General features: G+C 42.1%; 1 protein-coding gene across 1 annotated transcript; it reads left to right on the forward strand.

Annotated features, from left to right (window-relative positions):
* The first annotated feature begins 6,874 nt into the window (after positions 1-6,874).
* LOC102743737 (olfactory receptor 10J1-like) lies at positions 6,875-10,118 on the forward strand. Its single transcript, XM_031037546.2, has one exon. It carries the CDS (start codon positions 7,750-7,752, stop codon positions 8,698-8,700), a length of 951 nt encoding a protein of 316 aa, XP_030893406.2. The 5' UTR covers positions 6,875-7,749; the 3' UTR covers positions 8,701-10,118.
* Positions 10,119-15,183: the final 5,065 nt, after the last annotated feature.

Here is a 15,183-nt window from a genome sequence, read left to right on the forward strand (position 1 = left end):
GCAAGCCTCGCATCTCAATGGTAAACTCACAGAAGCTGACCAGTCTCTGAGACATCACTCAAACTCACTAGATAACTCCAAATGCTAATTCATTCATTTTTCATGGTAAATAGACCAGACCAGGCATATCTTTGTGGCTTTTGCTTCCTGGTGGATATAAGCAATTTAGTATATTAAAGTGCATGTCAGAAGATTACTTATTATAACCCTATTACTCTGTTCTTACCCTATCAAAGAATGCATAACAATCTATGAAATTCACATCTTTTTTGTCTGGTTCCTCGTCACATACAATGTGTGTTTGAATCATTGCTCTTTACCTGGTGCTCAGCACAGTGCAGGGCATGTGTAGACCTTCAATAAATATTTATTAGAGGTATAAATGAGCAATTAACTCATTGATTATTTCTATCATGATGTTGCAGCCTAATAAATCCTTCTTTTCCTTAGAGACAATTTTCTAAAAAGAAAAAAAGCTCTTGAAGAGCATTTGAAGCATGCTAGACAACTCTGTCACCAATTGTTGATCTTTTGTGAGAAACATGAATCTCGTTTTTGCATCCATGCTAAGGAAAAACCAGCACCTAAGGCCATACTCTTTAATTCGTTCCTATGGTAATATCATCGAGTGTTTTCTTTTATAACTGATGGCCTGCCCGCCCTACTGAGATATATAGAATGTGGACAAGATATAGCCTCTAATCCTTTCTATTATTTTAAACACAGGATATTTAATTATACATTTAATTTACTGGAAATACAGTATAATAAAGTCAACAAATGAAAAGGAAGATCAAGTCCCTTGTGGTGCCTGGCTCTGGTGTGTAGATGCCCTTCACCCCAGGCACACGTCACCTTGCTGAAGAAGAGAGAGTCTCCTCTGACCTGCCTTTTATGGTGTCCTTGTGGCAGCAAGTCCAGTTCTTTCAGAAACCACAAGCAATTTGATTTTCTAGGGCACATCGCTGGCCAGATACTGACTGCAAGGATTATTTTGAAGTGTGTCACTCAGACTTCGTGGCCAGAATGAGAGGAGAGCAGAGGAACACTGCACATCCTTTAGTGTGCATCACCCTCTTCTCCTCTGGATGCCGTCATTGATTCCTTGTTTCTAGAGCTTTTGTTTCTTCTGCTTACAGGATTGCTTGTGGGTTTGCTAACATTTGCAGACCCCACTCCTACCCCCGTGCTATCCTCCTGCCACCTCACGTCTCTGCTGGTTATAATACATGGGCTTGCTGGAGTACGACGGTGTGTGGTCCTGCATCATCAACATGAAAAGAGTGAATTTCCCCCCACTGGATATATGGGAATACGCGCTCGACTCAGATTAGGCGGACCAAGTTTGATTCCAATTCTACTCAGTCCTACGTCACTCTCTGGCCCTAAGGGATGAAAAGAAACTTCTATACACAAACAGTTTCACAGAATAAATGTAAGGGAAAGGGCATGATTAGGAAAGCACTGTTTGCAACTTCTAATAAAAAATTGATTTAGACAAAAGTCATCAAAAGATGAAATGATAAAATATTGATGGGATCAATTTGAATAGAGCACCAGGCTGTTGCTACCCGGAATGCTGATCAATTTTGCATTGCTCAGGGTGGGAAAACCAAACAGGGTGCACCTCCTGATTGGGCTTCCAGATAAGATACAGGATGCCTTGCTAAACTTGAATTTCAGATAAACAATAATTTTTAGTACATATGTCTCATGTAATATTTGGGACATACTTATCCTAAAAAATTATTTGCTGTTTGTTTAAAATTCAAATTTAACGAAGTATCCTTTATTTTTATTTGTTAAATCTGATAACTCTACTTGAAGTAATGCAAAGTTGTGTGTGTGTATATATATATGCATATATATAGTTTAATACAGTTTTACATATAATTTATATATATAGTTTAATATAGTATAATGCAGTTTATAGTATATATATTTTAATATAGTTTATATAGTTTAATAAGTTTAACCTGCATCTAATTAAGCCTTTAAAATTGACTTCAAATTTACAAGAAATACAGGGCATAGAAAGAAAAATGGTACAATGCATGAATGGTATCCTGAAGGTGCCTGCCCATGAAATGAAAAAACTGGGTGGAGGATGGTAGAATGCTCTAGACCAAAGATGCTCAAAGGAGGAACATTTTGCCCCCCAGCGGGTATTGACAATACTTAGAGACATTTTTGGTTTCCCCCCATATGCTGCAGGGAGGGGAGAGGATGCTGGGAGCACCTAGTGGGCGGAGGCAGGGAAGCTGCTAACTGTCTTGTAACACACGGGACACTCTTACCCCTCACCACACCACAAAACACATCAGGCCCCTGAGAACAGCAGTGTCACTGTTGAGAGACCCTGACCTGGTCTCAAAGAGCCTTTGAAGACTTAACAACCAATTGCAATGCACATTGCCCATCTGAATCCTGACACCACACTACACATACAAGAGAGAAGGCAAGGCAGCTATTTGAAAAGGATAGGATGGAAAAATGCTTATGTGGGAAAGGCTCACAGTACATGGCTAAGAGAAAAAATGAACTGGATGTAAGGAAGTTTGTATGGCATGACCTCATATTACTGAAAAGGAGAAAGAGCTACGAAAACAAGTCATTCTGTGTTTGCTGTAAACATAAGGGTGTATGTGTGTGTAAACAGACACACATTAATGCAGAGAAAACCAATTAGAGAATTAGTCACCAAAATATTAATAGTGTTGGTATTTCTAAGTTGGAGATCATAAGTGATTTATGTGATCTTTTTTCCCCTATTTTCTGTGTTTTCTAAAATGAACACATATTACTGTTTTTAACCAAGGGGAAATAGGATGGTTTTAGAAAGAAAGTTCTTAGTCTGGGTGGAAGACCCTTACAGCAATCACCTTTTGCAGCGCAGAGCTGAAATGGCTCCTCAGACATCTCCCTTGTGCCCAGAGAACCTTGATGGAGATGGTGACGCTGAACCAGAAACTAAAGGAACTGGGGCAGAGATCTGCTGTGTCATTCTCTCTCCAGCAAGATCCAAGAATGAACCAAAGGGAGCATGAGGAATGGGCCTGACAGCAGCCTCTGTCTTTCCAAGCGTGGGAGGTGGGTCTCCCTCAATGGGAGCTAGGCAGAGATGTATGTCTGGTGAGCCTTAAGGAAAGTGGCTATGGGCCAACACTGGACAAGAGAAGCCCTGGCCGCCATTCCCCTCTGTGTGCCCTGATCATATTTGGAAAAGTTGCAGGAAGTTTTCTGTTCTCTGATCCTGAAAAACTAGAATATAGGGTCTTCTCTTTTTAAGCTTATCCAGTGTCCCCGTGGTTTTACTTGACTAAACCCAATGCAGTATTGGTTTCTGAAACCCCAACAGTCCCCAACAGTGAGTAAACAAATGAAAGCATCTCCCTTGTCTGCTACCCAAGTTCCTAACGAAGCTCTTGAGACAAGCCCTAGGGTTCTCTCATCCTTAGCTCTTGTTACCCCAGAGGGATTTTCAAAAGGATGATCTCAGGAGACCTGGCACGAGGGATTTGCTTCCCTTGGGGATAATAAATAGTCAAAGCTCCTAAAATCTGGAGTTTAAGAGACTGCATTTTTTCCAGGACTACTTCTCAAGCCAAAGGAACCAATGCCCTCAACTTCAAGAAATATAGCAATAATTTGAGGTTTTCTCTGATACTAGAGAAAGCTGAATTTTCCTTGCTTTGTAGGTTTTAGCTTCCCTTGTAAATGGCTCTTGAACACAAGGTATTTTTACCGGCTTCCTCTGAATAGATTGAGCTCTTTCAGTGACTTTTAAAAATCACTATCTAGAAAGTGATTCCTTCTTCCTTTCGCCAAGGTCAGAAGCAGTGAGTGGCTGTGGGCAGAACTAAGTGAAAATGGAATGCCATGTGTGTTTTTGAAATTCTTACTATTTTCCCTCTAAGTTTTTCATTATTTTTTGGTTGTATTGATTCTCATGCCATTAATATTATATTTCTTCATGCTCATCTTGCTGTGGTAATGGATTCAAAGACATGAAATTTAGCAGAGACATGATAATAATCTTCCACTATCGAGCTGAAAAGGAAATAGAAGGTAGGATAATGTGGGGAAGTGGCAAGTTGCAGGGAGACAGATGTTGAGTCAATAAAAGTGATATTTTCTAAGAATCAAGGCTACTCAACAATAGAATAGATGATAGTATATCTATATGGATCTGTATAGTGGGAAAGTGTGCACCATTGGTAATGAAGAGATAGATCCACTCCACTGTTATCAAGAGTATTCAAGACATAATAGTAAGTGAAAAAAGCTAGTTGTGAATTGGTATGTGCAGTTTCATTTCATTTGTGTAAAATTGAAATGATACGGAAATATGCACAATTGTACTTAGAAAATTTCTAGACAGAAATTTTAGAAAGACACAGACATGAATCATTTTTACCCCTGGACCAGAGAATGCAAAGCACAGGAAAAGAAATCTAACATTCCCATTTATATCCTTTTGTACAGATGGCTGTTTTTCCCCGAAAGCATTTTTATAATATAAAAAGCCTGGTTTTATTTTTTAGGTAAACTTGGTATCTTTAAAAAAAAAAGAGAGAGAGAGAGGATGCTAACTTGTAAGATAATGAATTTTCAATCATTGGAAGCACTGAAGCAGAATTTGGGGGACTATTTGTGAGGAATGCTTGCTTTTAAAATTACCTCCTAGTACTAAGGTCCTGTGATTCCATTATATTAAAGGACTTAACGCCACCAAGCACATGGGTTTTCCCAGCTTGCTTCCCATTGGAAAGACTTGAATAATGAAATAGATAAGATTAACCCCTTGCCCAAGATTGCTTGTCAGGTCTAAGCAGAACATGATTACTCTAGAAGGAAATATTTTGACTTTTTTTTTCAGGGTAGAGGGATATTTCTGGCTAAAGATCCAGAATCCAAGAAAACAGCAAGTGGTGTAAAGTATTGTTCTTCTTGGTGACCTGGATTCCACAGAAGTAGGCTGCCATTTTGTTTCTGCTGTCATGACCTTACTATCATGGTGTTAACACTCACCAGGTTTTTGCCGTCTTGATGAGTCCTCGTTTTCCCGAGGGGGTGATGAGAGAGGAGAGGGAGGCACAAGCTCAATTCGATCTTTTTTCTTCTATATCCTTGCTTATCTTCTCAACTCCCTTAGCGGAGGTAGGATTGGGAGGTAGGATTGATTTTCCAGTTACATAAGATTGGGGTTTTATCTTGTTCAGTAACACATCATGAATCTCAGTTAAACAGCAGTGGTTTCAAGACTAGCCTATCACCACATCTCAAAAGAAAATGAACACATAATTTGCTCTCCATTTCCCCCTATATTTTGAAAATATTTTATATTTTTCTATTCCTCAAAATCTTTAGTAAGGAAATTCCAAAATCTGCCCTCATTTAGCTGCTTGCATCCCACTGTGGTGATAGTCAGAATTTTTATTTTGTCTCTATTTAAAATTTTAATATTTTGTTCATCATGGATTTTTGCATTAGCTTTTTAAAAAAAATACTGCATCAAAATCGTGTTCATCTTGATCACTGAGTTTTTTTGGTGCTCCCCTAAATGTTGCATCCAAGATGAGTGCCTCACGTGCCATACTTCACTTCCAACACCGTTCAGAAAGGTTTTCTTTTTCCAACTACAATCTTTCTTTAAAAACCGAAGTTAATTTCCTCTGGATCTGGCTGTTGGGTGCTCAAATTTCTATGACATTCCTGTTCGGAGACTAACTTGGTCTTACATGATACTGTCAGCTTTCTCCTCTCCAAGGTAAATTAACCCACTACATTTACCTTTTCTCTTTCCTTTTCTCTTCAATCCTCACTGCAGCCTCATTATGGAGTCTCATTGTAAGAAGAATTTAACAGTTATTTTTCGGTATGTTTAGAAGAGAAATAATTAAGAAAATCTGTATTATATAGGGAAGATAAAAAGAAAAGTCATTTAAGATTCTCCATTCACTATCCAGAAAAAAATATTTTTAGCATTTTGGTATATTTATTTCCAACCCATTTTTAATGGTGTGTGTACTGTTCCATGTTTCCCTTCATTGTTTATTCCTTCTTCTTTTCATTTTTGAAAAATTATGGACTATCTATCTATCTACCTATCATATTTTTCCATGTCAGAACATTAGATGTTTAATAGCTCCATAGTTCCCATCAGATGGATATATTATAATTCATTATTCCTTTACTTATTTACATTGTTTTTGGTATTCATTATTATAAATAATATCATAAAAGCTTCTTACACATATATCCTGATACATCTCTCTGATTATTTCTTTAAAGTAAGTAATTGGCAGCAGAAGTATTAAGCCTAGGAGAACGGACACTCATGGTCACTAATATGCTAATTTTTCATTTACTTATCAAGGTAAACATACTAAAATTTTTCCGGTTTCCCCAATGTTTTCCAGTTTTTCCAATTTTTTTTCCCAATGTAATCTCATTCCCAGAGTGAGGAAAATCCTTTAATTCTTTTCAATAAAAGCCAGGGGGAAAAAAGTGTCTTCTTTCTCCCCTGTTTTGTAGCCATGATGCTTCTTCAGGCAGTTGTGGTAAAGGCAATTCACACTGGCCTTAAAATGAGAAGATTGGATCTATGACTTACTAATTTTGGGCAAACCAGCAAACCCTAGGTGTCTTAGATTCCCCATCTGCAAGATGAAGATAGTTATTGAACAGATGGGATTGATGTGCTGTTAAATAATACATATAAACACTCTTCATAAACCAAAAAGTGCCATAAGGAACTATCCTGGTTGTTATTATTATTATTGTTATTATTATTAAACTGTTTTTTTTTTAAATGAGAACTTGTTGATCTCTAAAACTCCCCAGATAGTGAGAGACGGTATGCAAACTTGTTTCCCCAGAGGTACAGTTTATTATTCTAAAGAAATTAGAAAAGAGAGCTCAGAGTCTAGTCATGAGTCAGACCACCTGTGAAAATTCATGTCCAAGCACCAGCTGCAAAACACGAAAATACACACAGTGCAGGAGAACCAACACTTAGTAACTGACCTACACACACAAGGCGTGCATCGACAGGGCCCGGCTGGTCCTGGGAGGTCCCTCCGAGCAAGAGGAGGGTCCGTCAGTACCCAAGAAAGAGGGGGAATGTGTCTGGTTAAAAACTACATTCGGGAGGGCAGTCAGGTTTGAAGCAGTTGAATGATTTGTGAAAAGGGTTCACAAAAAGACGTAGACAGGTGGAACAGGGACAGAACAAACACTCAGGTCCCCTCAGAGCAGAGAGCGTTGTCCCAGTTAGCAACTCGGAAGGTAAGATCTTTAAGAAGATGATCAAAATTGTGACTTCAATAAAGTGGAAGAGGTTGGCCAATTTGTTTTAGGTAAATAAAAATCTGAAACTGTAATTCATGAGAAAATTCTTCTCAAAATTACGCGTTTTCTAATTCTTTAGCTCCAGTTGCCTCCAAACACCCATGTTCTGGCTCATGAGAAAACCTCTTCCAAACTAGCCCAGGTATCCTTCCTGCTACCCTATCCCATCCGTTTCTTCTTCTGTGCTTTTATACAAAACTCCTTGTACATGCAATTGCTTCCTGATTATGTTTTCTGCCTTCTCCCTCCTGGGGCACAGGAGGACCCATGCACCTGACACATCCCGTGGAGCAGGTCCTTGTTGCCCCTTCTGGTCCTGAGCAGGCGCGGGGCACAGGCATGTTCTGACTCACTGACGGGCCTGAGTCTCCATCGTATTGACCCAACAATTCATCCATGAAGACCAAGAACCACACAGTGGTGAGTGAATTCATTCTCCAGGGGTTTTCCAGCTTCCAAGAACACAAGGTCATCCTCTTTGTGATATTTCTTACGTTGTACCTTTTAACTCTGGCTGGCAATGTCATCATTGTGACCATTATCAGCTTTGCTCGTCATCTCCACACACCCATGTACTTCTTCCTCAGTGTGCTCTCCACCTCCGAGACCATGTACACACTGGTCATTGTACCGCGGATGCTCTGCAGCCTTACAGGTCTTAGCCAACCCATCTCCTTGGCTGGCTGTGCCACCCAGATGTTCTTCTTCCTCACCTTGGCCATCAACAACTGCTTCCTGCTCACGGCCATGGGGTACGACCGCTACGTGGCCATCTGCAACCCCTTGAGGTACACAGTCCTCATGAACAAGAGGGTGTGTGCCCTGCTCGTTTGGGGGGCTTTCAGCTTTGGGCTGTTTGTGGCCATAATTCAGATTTCCTCTGTGTTCAGGCTGCCCTTTTGTGACAGAGAAGTGGCCCATTATTTCTGTGACATCCGCCCAGTTATGAAACTCTCCTGTGCAGACACCACTCTACATGACATAATTAATTTTATCATCAGCTCGCTTGTTATTGTGATGCCCATGGGGCTGGTCTTCATCTCCTACATCCTCATCATCTCCACCATCCTCAAGATCGCCTCTGCCCAGGGCCGGAAGAAGGCCTTCGCCACCTGCGCCTCCCACCTCACGGTGGTTATCATCCATTATGGCTGTGCCTCCATTGCCTACCTCAAGCCCAAGTCCGAAGATACCAGGGATCAGGATCAGCTGATCTCAGTGACCTACACCGTCATCACCCCCCTGCTGAACCCTGTGGTGTACACCCTGAGGAACAAGGAGGTCAAGGATGCTCTTCACCATGCTATTAGCAAAAATCCTCTTGCCCTAGGATCTATGGTAGTTTGACACATAGCCTGTCATCTTCTGGGTATTTCATAATCTCGAAAAAAATTTGTTTTTTGATCATGTCATTCATTCTCTACCCAGAAAGAGTTGCAGAATGTGGTGGTAAGGCTGCTGTGAGGAGCCCAGAGTTTCCCTGACTTGAAGTTCATTTTCATCATCATGCTCCATGCCTTCTACTAATCTCAGAGGTTAACACCAGAGGAGGTGTCAGGTGTTGCTCGGAAGGTGGAGAGCTGGTAGGGAATAACAAGCAAGAGGGTGGCTGATTGTTATCAGTTTTTGGTGGCAGGAACCTAGGCTGTATGACACCTATTTGAAGGGAGGAGTTGAGAGAGCAACCTGAGTGTCAGGTAGATCCTGAGCTCTGAAACGTAAAGGGAGCATGGCTGGTGCACAGGATGTTCTGGAAACACAGTCAGAACTACCTTCCTACTTATCATCACTTTCTCCTTTGGGCAGTGACAAGAGTAATAGACCCTGACATTCCAGAAGAAATATTCTCTGCTTTAACATTCTCACCTGCCTTGGAGACCCATGAAATTTTTTTTCCAATTTTATTGAAGCTCACATTAGAACTGTTTCCTTGGTGAGTCTCATATATTCACATGTTAGTAAGTAACTTGTCACATCTGGCAGCTGCATTTCCCTGCAGTTAGAGATGCTCTCTGTGGGGGTAATGCATGCGCTGTGCTGCGTTCACGAGCGTGGGTATATCTGAAGACCTTTTCTGAAATTAAATTTATTAACCCCACCTCCCACCTAACTCTGGCTGTCTCAGATCTGGATAATTAGCATATGTGGTGTCTGAGCAGAGACGTGTGTCTTGTCTTCACACTCTTCATTTCTGCATTGCTGAACTCATTTTCTGTCAACAGTTGGGTGCCTACTTTAAACTCTATGTTTGAACACTTGTCTAAACGCAATCCTCTTCCTGCTCAAGGACAGTCCAAGTGTTCCCACTGAAGGTGCGTTGAGAGTGCCTGTCGGACAAGCGACTTGGGATCCCTAATGGTAGAGGGGCCAAGAAGAGAAACTTTCATGTTTATGCAGCATTACCTGAAAAAATAAAAGTTTTGCCTCCTCACAGCAGCTGCCTCATTATTGCCCTTATCTGGGTTCCATGAGAGCACTTCAGAATCCTTTCTGAGCCTGGTTCAAGGGAAACACTCTCATAGGCCTACATCTTGGAAAACCCCAATGGAGATCCTCTCTTTGGGGGTCCCGCTCATTGTAGCAGCCCATTCCTGAAAGCCTCTCCCAGCAGTCAACCCATTTTATAGATTGCTGAATTTTTGCACACAGAACCCCCATAGGATTTCTCACAGCTGCCCAGGGCTTTATAGGATTGGCGCTCATACTGAAAATAGTGTGTTCCCCTGAGTTCCTATCGTTTGATGCTGCAGAAAATTATGGTGTAATCTTCCCAAAGTAATATTTGCAACAGTAAAGATTGTGTATTAAAGGTCCACCCATTTTGTCTTTTTAAAAATATAGTTTATACCATCATAACAGAGCCAGAAAAAAAAATTAAACCAATGCATTTAATTTCAAAGAGAGTGTGTGACTAATTCTCACTCAACGTAAATCATGTCTGAACAGAGTGATGCTTAAGCGCACACCTTGGGCTTAGTCACTGCATAGCCATGATCTTTCTAAGTCAGGGCCTGCCGGTTGAGGGGCTTGCTACTGTGACATGGAGTACACATCTCCTTTTGGGAGAACATGTAATCCCGCAAGGACACATCCCATATCTCCCCAACAAAGGATTGCTACTCTTGTCCCAGAATATTCTTTGCCTCTGTCCCCCACACAGTACCCCTTGCTCACACCCATCCTCCCCATGGTCTTTCCATCCTCCCAGAGTTCAGGATCCTGGAGCAGACTGTTTGCTGGCACAGATGTGGAATTGGGCATAAGGAGACGGGGGCTTTTGCAAGTGACCGTAGCATTCCCAGTGGACCCCATGTGCTCTCACCTGCTTTGTTGACATAGAGAAGCTGCTCGCTGTCCTTGGACTGCGTGCTGTGGGGGGAAAGGCTATAAGGGCAGGTGAGGCCTGTAGAGTCCTTCAGTGGCCTCTTCGCCCTGGGGATCAGGACTCCCCTTCACTAGGGACCAGAGGCTGCCTCCGAACAGAGTGTGTATATATATATGCATATAACACACTGGAGCTCACAGGGTGCCCGTGAGCACATCATCTCAGTCATTACCTAAGAAACGTTGTGTTAAAGCGCAGGCTTTGGTCCAGTTGTCCTTAGAAGAGGAAGTAAAGACGTCCTGCGTCACCCTCCACTTGAACTGTCTCTGCAGATTTCATCTGTGCAGATAGCAAACACCAGCCATGGGGCATGAAACACCGCTGACTCATTCAGTGTGACTGATAACCCATGGAGCGCCCCCACCCTCCCCACCGCTGATCACACTCTGAGATGTCTCCCATGGGACCCTAGTGGCTGTGGTTCGAGGGCGTTATCGTGACTCTTCTGGAAGCATGGCTTGTCTGTGCTGGACCATCGCTCAGAGCCAGTGGACGCCTGAGGAGCGGAAGTGTGCCTGCCGCGCCCCCCCCCCACCCCACCCTGTGCAGCTCTTGTGTTTAGGGCCACATTCCCACTGCTTACTTCCCCACGGCTGCAACATCTGCATCGTGGCATTACTTATCATCGACTCATTTCCTCTTAAGACCCCTGGGAGAGGCGGGCTTAACCATCATAAAATCAACTGTTTTTCTCTTGCTTAGGGAAGCAGATTTAACAAATATTATGGTCTGGAAGTAAATTAGGGAATAAGAGTAACTTAATCAAGGGAGACACAGCCTAGAAACACTGTGAAGTCCCGAACTGAGTTAGTTTTGCTTCGTAGTAGGAAATGGGAAAACAGCATGAACTCTTCTTTCCTCAGATACAAGGTTTCTTAAAATGTTCACCCTAGACAAAGATTGAGAGAGAGGGAGAGCACCTGTGTGGGGGGAGGAGGAAGGAGGGAGAGAGCCCATATGCTTTAGTCAGTACCATAGGAATTAGGAGGATGAGGAAGTCTCTCTGATCTCATTATCTCCCTGTGTGTGATTTGTGACCTTGTTAGTGTACAAACCTGGGGCAAAACAGCCTGGTTAGCCCAAGAGTGGCGTTTTGAACATTCCATTACTGGTAGTGATATGATAGAGAAGGGGGGGTGTCTCAAACCTGAGAAGATGAGGCTGTGCTTAGTGGCAGGAATAGGAAAAAAAAACAAAGGGTGACAGAATATTAATGCTTTGTTTTTGCTACTAATAAAAACTAACTTTCTATAACATTTACACATCACAAAGTGCATTTTCCCTTTAACCGATCTCACCCAATCTTCAAAGCAACTCTTGCAAGATCGATGTCATTTTTATCCCTATTTCATAGATGAAGAAACTGAGGATCAGGGTCCAGTGAACTCACAAACGTAATGCAGTTTGTTTGGGAGAAACCAGCTCTCTGATTAAAGTCTGAGATCCTTGTAAGTTTTCGTATTTCCTCCCCTGCGACCCAGACTGAAGGATTGCAAGGGTCAGAGAGGGGACACCCCAACGCTGCAGGACCTTCCTCTTTTTCTAGTGAAGGCTGCCTGCCCCTTCTCGTCCCCCACCCCCACCCCAGGTGGGAGGGAATGGTGTTCCCATGGAGGAAGCAAACCACTCTCCTTTCTCTGTCCTGGGGCTTTCTCGAGCCAAGCATATCCTTACTCACCAGCATCTGCGTCTGTTTTAAAAATATGTCCAAAAAATAACTCTACTCTCCTTGATTGTGGGTCAACTCACTCCTACTGAGTAGAATACAGCCAAACTGAGGTGTGTGGTTTCCAAGATTAGAGTGGGGGAAGACAGACTTCTGTGCTAGGTGGGACCTAGGCAGGGGTCAGTGTTGGAGAAGCCTGCCATGCTGGGGGCTGCTCTGTAGGAAGGCCCGCATAGCAAGGAACCAGGGGGAGCTCTGCCAGTAGCCAGTGAGGATCCGCGGCCCCCAACCCAACAGCCGGCCCAGAACGGATCCTGACAGTGGCCACGTAGGCCAGCATGGAAGCAGGTCCTGTCCCGGTCAAGGCTGAGATGAGACAACAGTCCTGGTTGATGGACTGCAATTCAGTCGTCCAGCTAAGCTCCTTCTGGTTTCTGACCCCCACAAAGGATGAGATAGTAAGTGTCTGTGTTTGAAGCTGCTCAGGTTTGGGGTGCGTGGCACGTAGCAGTGGGTCACTTAGGCGGCGTCCTTCATCCGCGTCTTCCCAGGAAGACTTAGCATGCACCCGACGGTGTCACATTGCCCCAGAGGGCTGCCAGAGCTCCAGCCCGCTCTCCGTGGTCTCGGGCAGGGCAAGGCACAGCAGCACCAGCCCAGCGGGAAGATGCTGGCTGGAGGGCTGCCTAGGCCGTGTGGTTAGGGGCGCAGCCTTTGTTCCAGCACAGAGGGCAGTGTTTTTAGTGGTTTTAATGACCTGAACCAGGATATGATTAGAAACAAATTTGTTTACTTCAACATATTGTTTCAGTTGTAGGGTCTTTCCTTTCTCTCTTCACTGTTCTGTTTTCTGCTGTCCTGTTCATGCCTCCAAGGAAAGAGAAGCTATGTCCTCCTAAAGGGACATCCTACTGCCTAACGTGTGTAAGGAAACCGTGGCAGTGGACTGTTGGTCCCGTAAGACGAGCTTACTTGTGGAGCTGCTGGAGGAACCGTTTCCTTCCAGGCTTCGGGGCTGGGGTGTTACCCGTGGACCAAGGACATTCACTGGTTCAGGGGGCTGTGGATTTCAGTATAGCGTGAGTTGGAGACTGTGTGGCCCCCAGCAGCGTGGAGATCTAGCTCTTGTGGTCTTGACGATGAAGTGGCCCGGTTGTCGATAAGGAGCTCCTGGATATTGGGTTAACGGATGAAGCCCTTCACCTGGAATCAGGACATCAGCTAGGAAATTAGGAGCTCAGAGAAGGTATCTGTGAAGATGAATAGACTGAGCCCATCTCAAGAGGACGTGAAATAGTGCTTGATACTGAGAACAAGCCAGCTACATTGGCCTAAATCTGTGATTTATAAACTTGACTATAAGCATTTCATCCTGGTGTTTGTTTCTCTGTCTCCAAGAAAAACTGTATCAGTTCCCCATTTTTTTTTTAGTTATCGTACATTATGAGTGAGACTTTAAAACCCAAGAACATATGGGTCAGGTATGGTTTCCCCCACAGCGTGATCTCCAGCATCTATCTCTGTGATTAATTCATAGTAAGAGCCATACAAGTACTTAGAGCATGGACTAATCTTGGTGTTTCCAGGTCAGTGAGAAGAATGGAAGGAAGTTGTCTGAGTTAAGGGTCCGGGTTTCAAACAAAAGCCACCATATCGACTTGTGGCTGTCCACCTCTACTTAACTATTCCGTGCAATAAACCACCCCAAACTCAGTTTGTGAAACAATAAACATTTCGTACATCAATCTGTGGGTAGGTGATTTGGGTTTAGGGATTTTTTTTTTTAATCTCAACTAGGTGATTAACAGCAAGTCAGCTACTTTGGAGGCAATAATATCATCTGGGCCAGAAATGGGGTGATGGGAATTAACACATTTTTAAATCCTTGTCTTGTTTGTATAATTTTAGGTTGGTCTAAATCAATCTTGATTTCTCACTTTTGATTCTAAAACTCCTTTCATTGTAATATATAACATCAAAAATCCCCTGAGTTTCAAAATAATTTTTCACAGCATATTTTTGCATAATATTAAATAAACAAGTTATTTTCCATAATATGTTACTTTAGATCAATATGTTACAACTAAAGCTTACACTGTAAGTTCATTTTATCAAAGTCTTTAATATCCATTAATATATATCTAAAAAGAAAAATCTCACTTATCTACATTTAATAAGTGCTCCATATTATTGAATTAACTTTAAAATTATTATGAAAGAAAGAACATAATTTATGGACAGATTCACAATGACATTTTATATACTACATTTCATTCAGGGATAAAAATAGATGCATTAAAATGAAGATTGAAATTTAACTACTTTTTGCTACATCAGAAATACACAAAAAAATCCTTTGAATGTTTGATTTATGTTTCTGAGGTTTAGAGCCTAAGAAAACCCCACACATTGTATGTTAAATAATATTCATGCTTAGTTTCCAAGTACTTACATTCCAAGTGTTTATTTAAGTGCTGAAGACATCTTGATGTCCTATAGAATAATTTATTAGATTGGGATCTCTGGCAATCGATATGGATAAATATCAAAAATAGAATACATATGTATATTTGGGATAAGACCATATATTTATACATATAGACATATGGACTAGTGTGTAAATGTGCAGAGGATTAGCTTTCACTCAACACACTGGTTATCTCTGAGGAAGAAGGGAGGGGAAGGGAGGGAGTGAGCTCCTGATTTTATCCTTAAATGTTTTTACCTTAAAAAAAAAAAGATAGGAAACAATTATGACAAATATGGCATAGTGAATACA

The sequence above is a fragment of the Leptonychotes weddellii genome, chromosome 6 (genome assembly GCF_054177405.1).
Source record: "Leptonychotes weddellii isolate Sample4059 chromosome 6, ASM5417740v2, whole genome shotgun sequence".
In the NCBI taxonomy this organism is placed as follows: Eukaryota; Metazoa; Chordata; class Mammalia; order Carnivora; family Phocidae; genus Leptonychotes; species Leptonychotes weddellii.

What these genes read in the sequence shown, in the direction of transcription:
- LOC102743737 (XM_031037546.2), top strand. Translation starts at nt 7,750, where the DNA reads ATGAAGACCAAGAACCACACAGTGGTGAGTGAATTCATTCTCCAGGGG.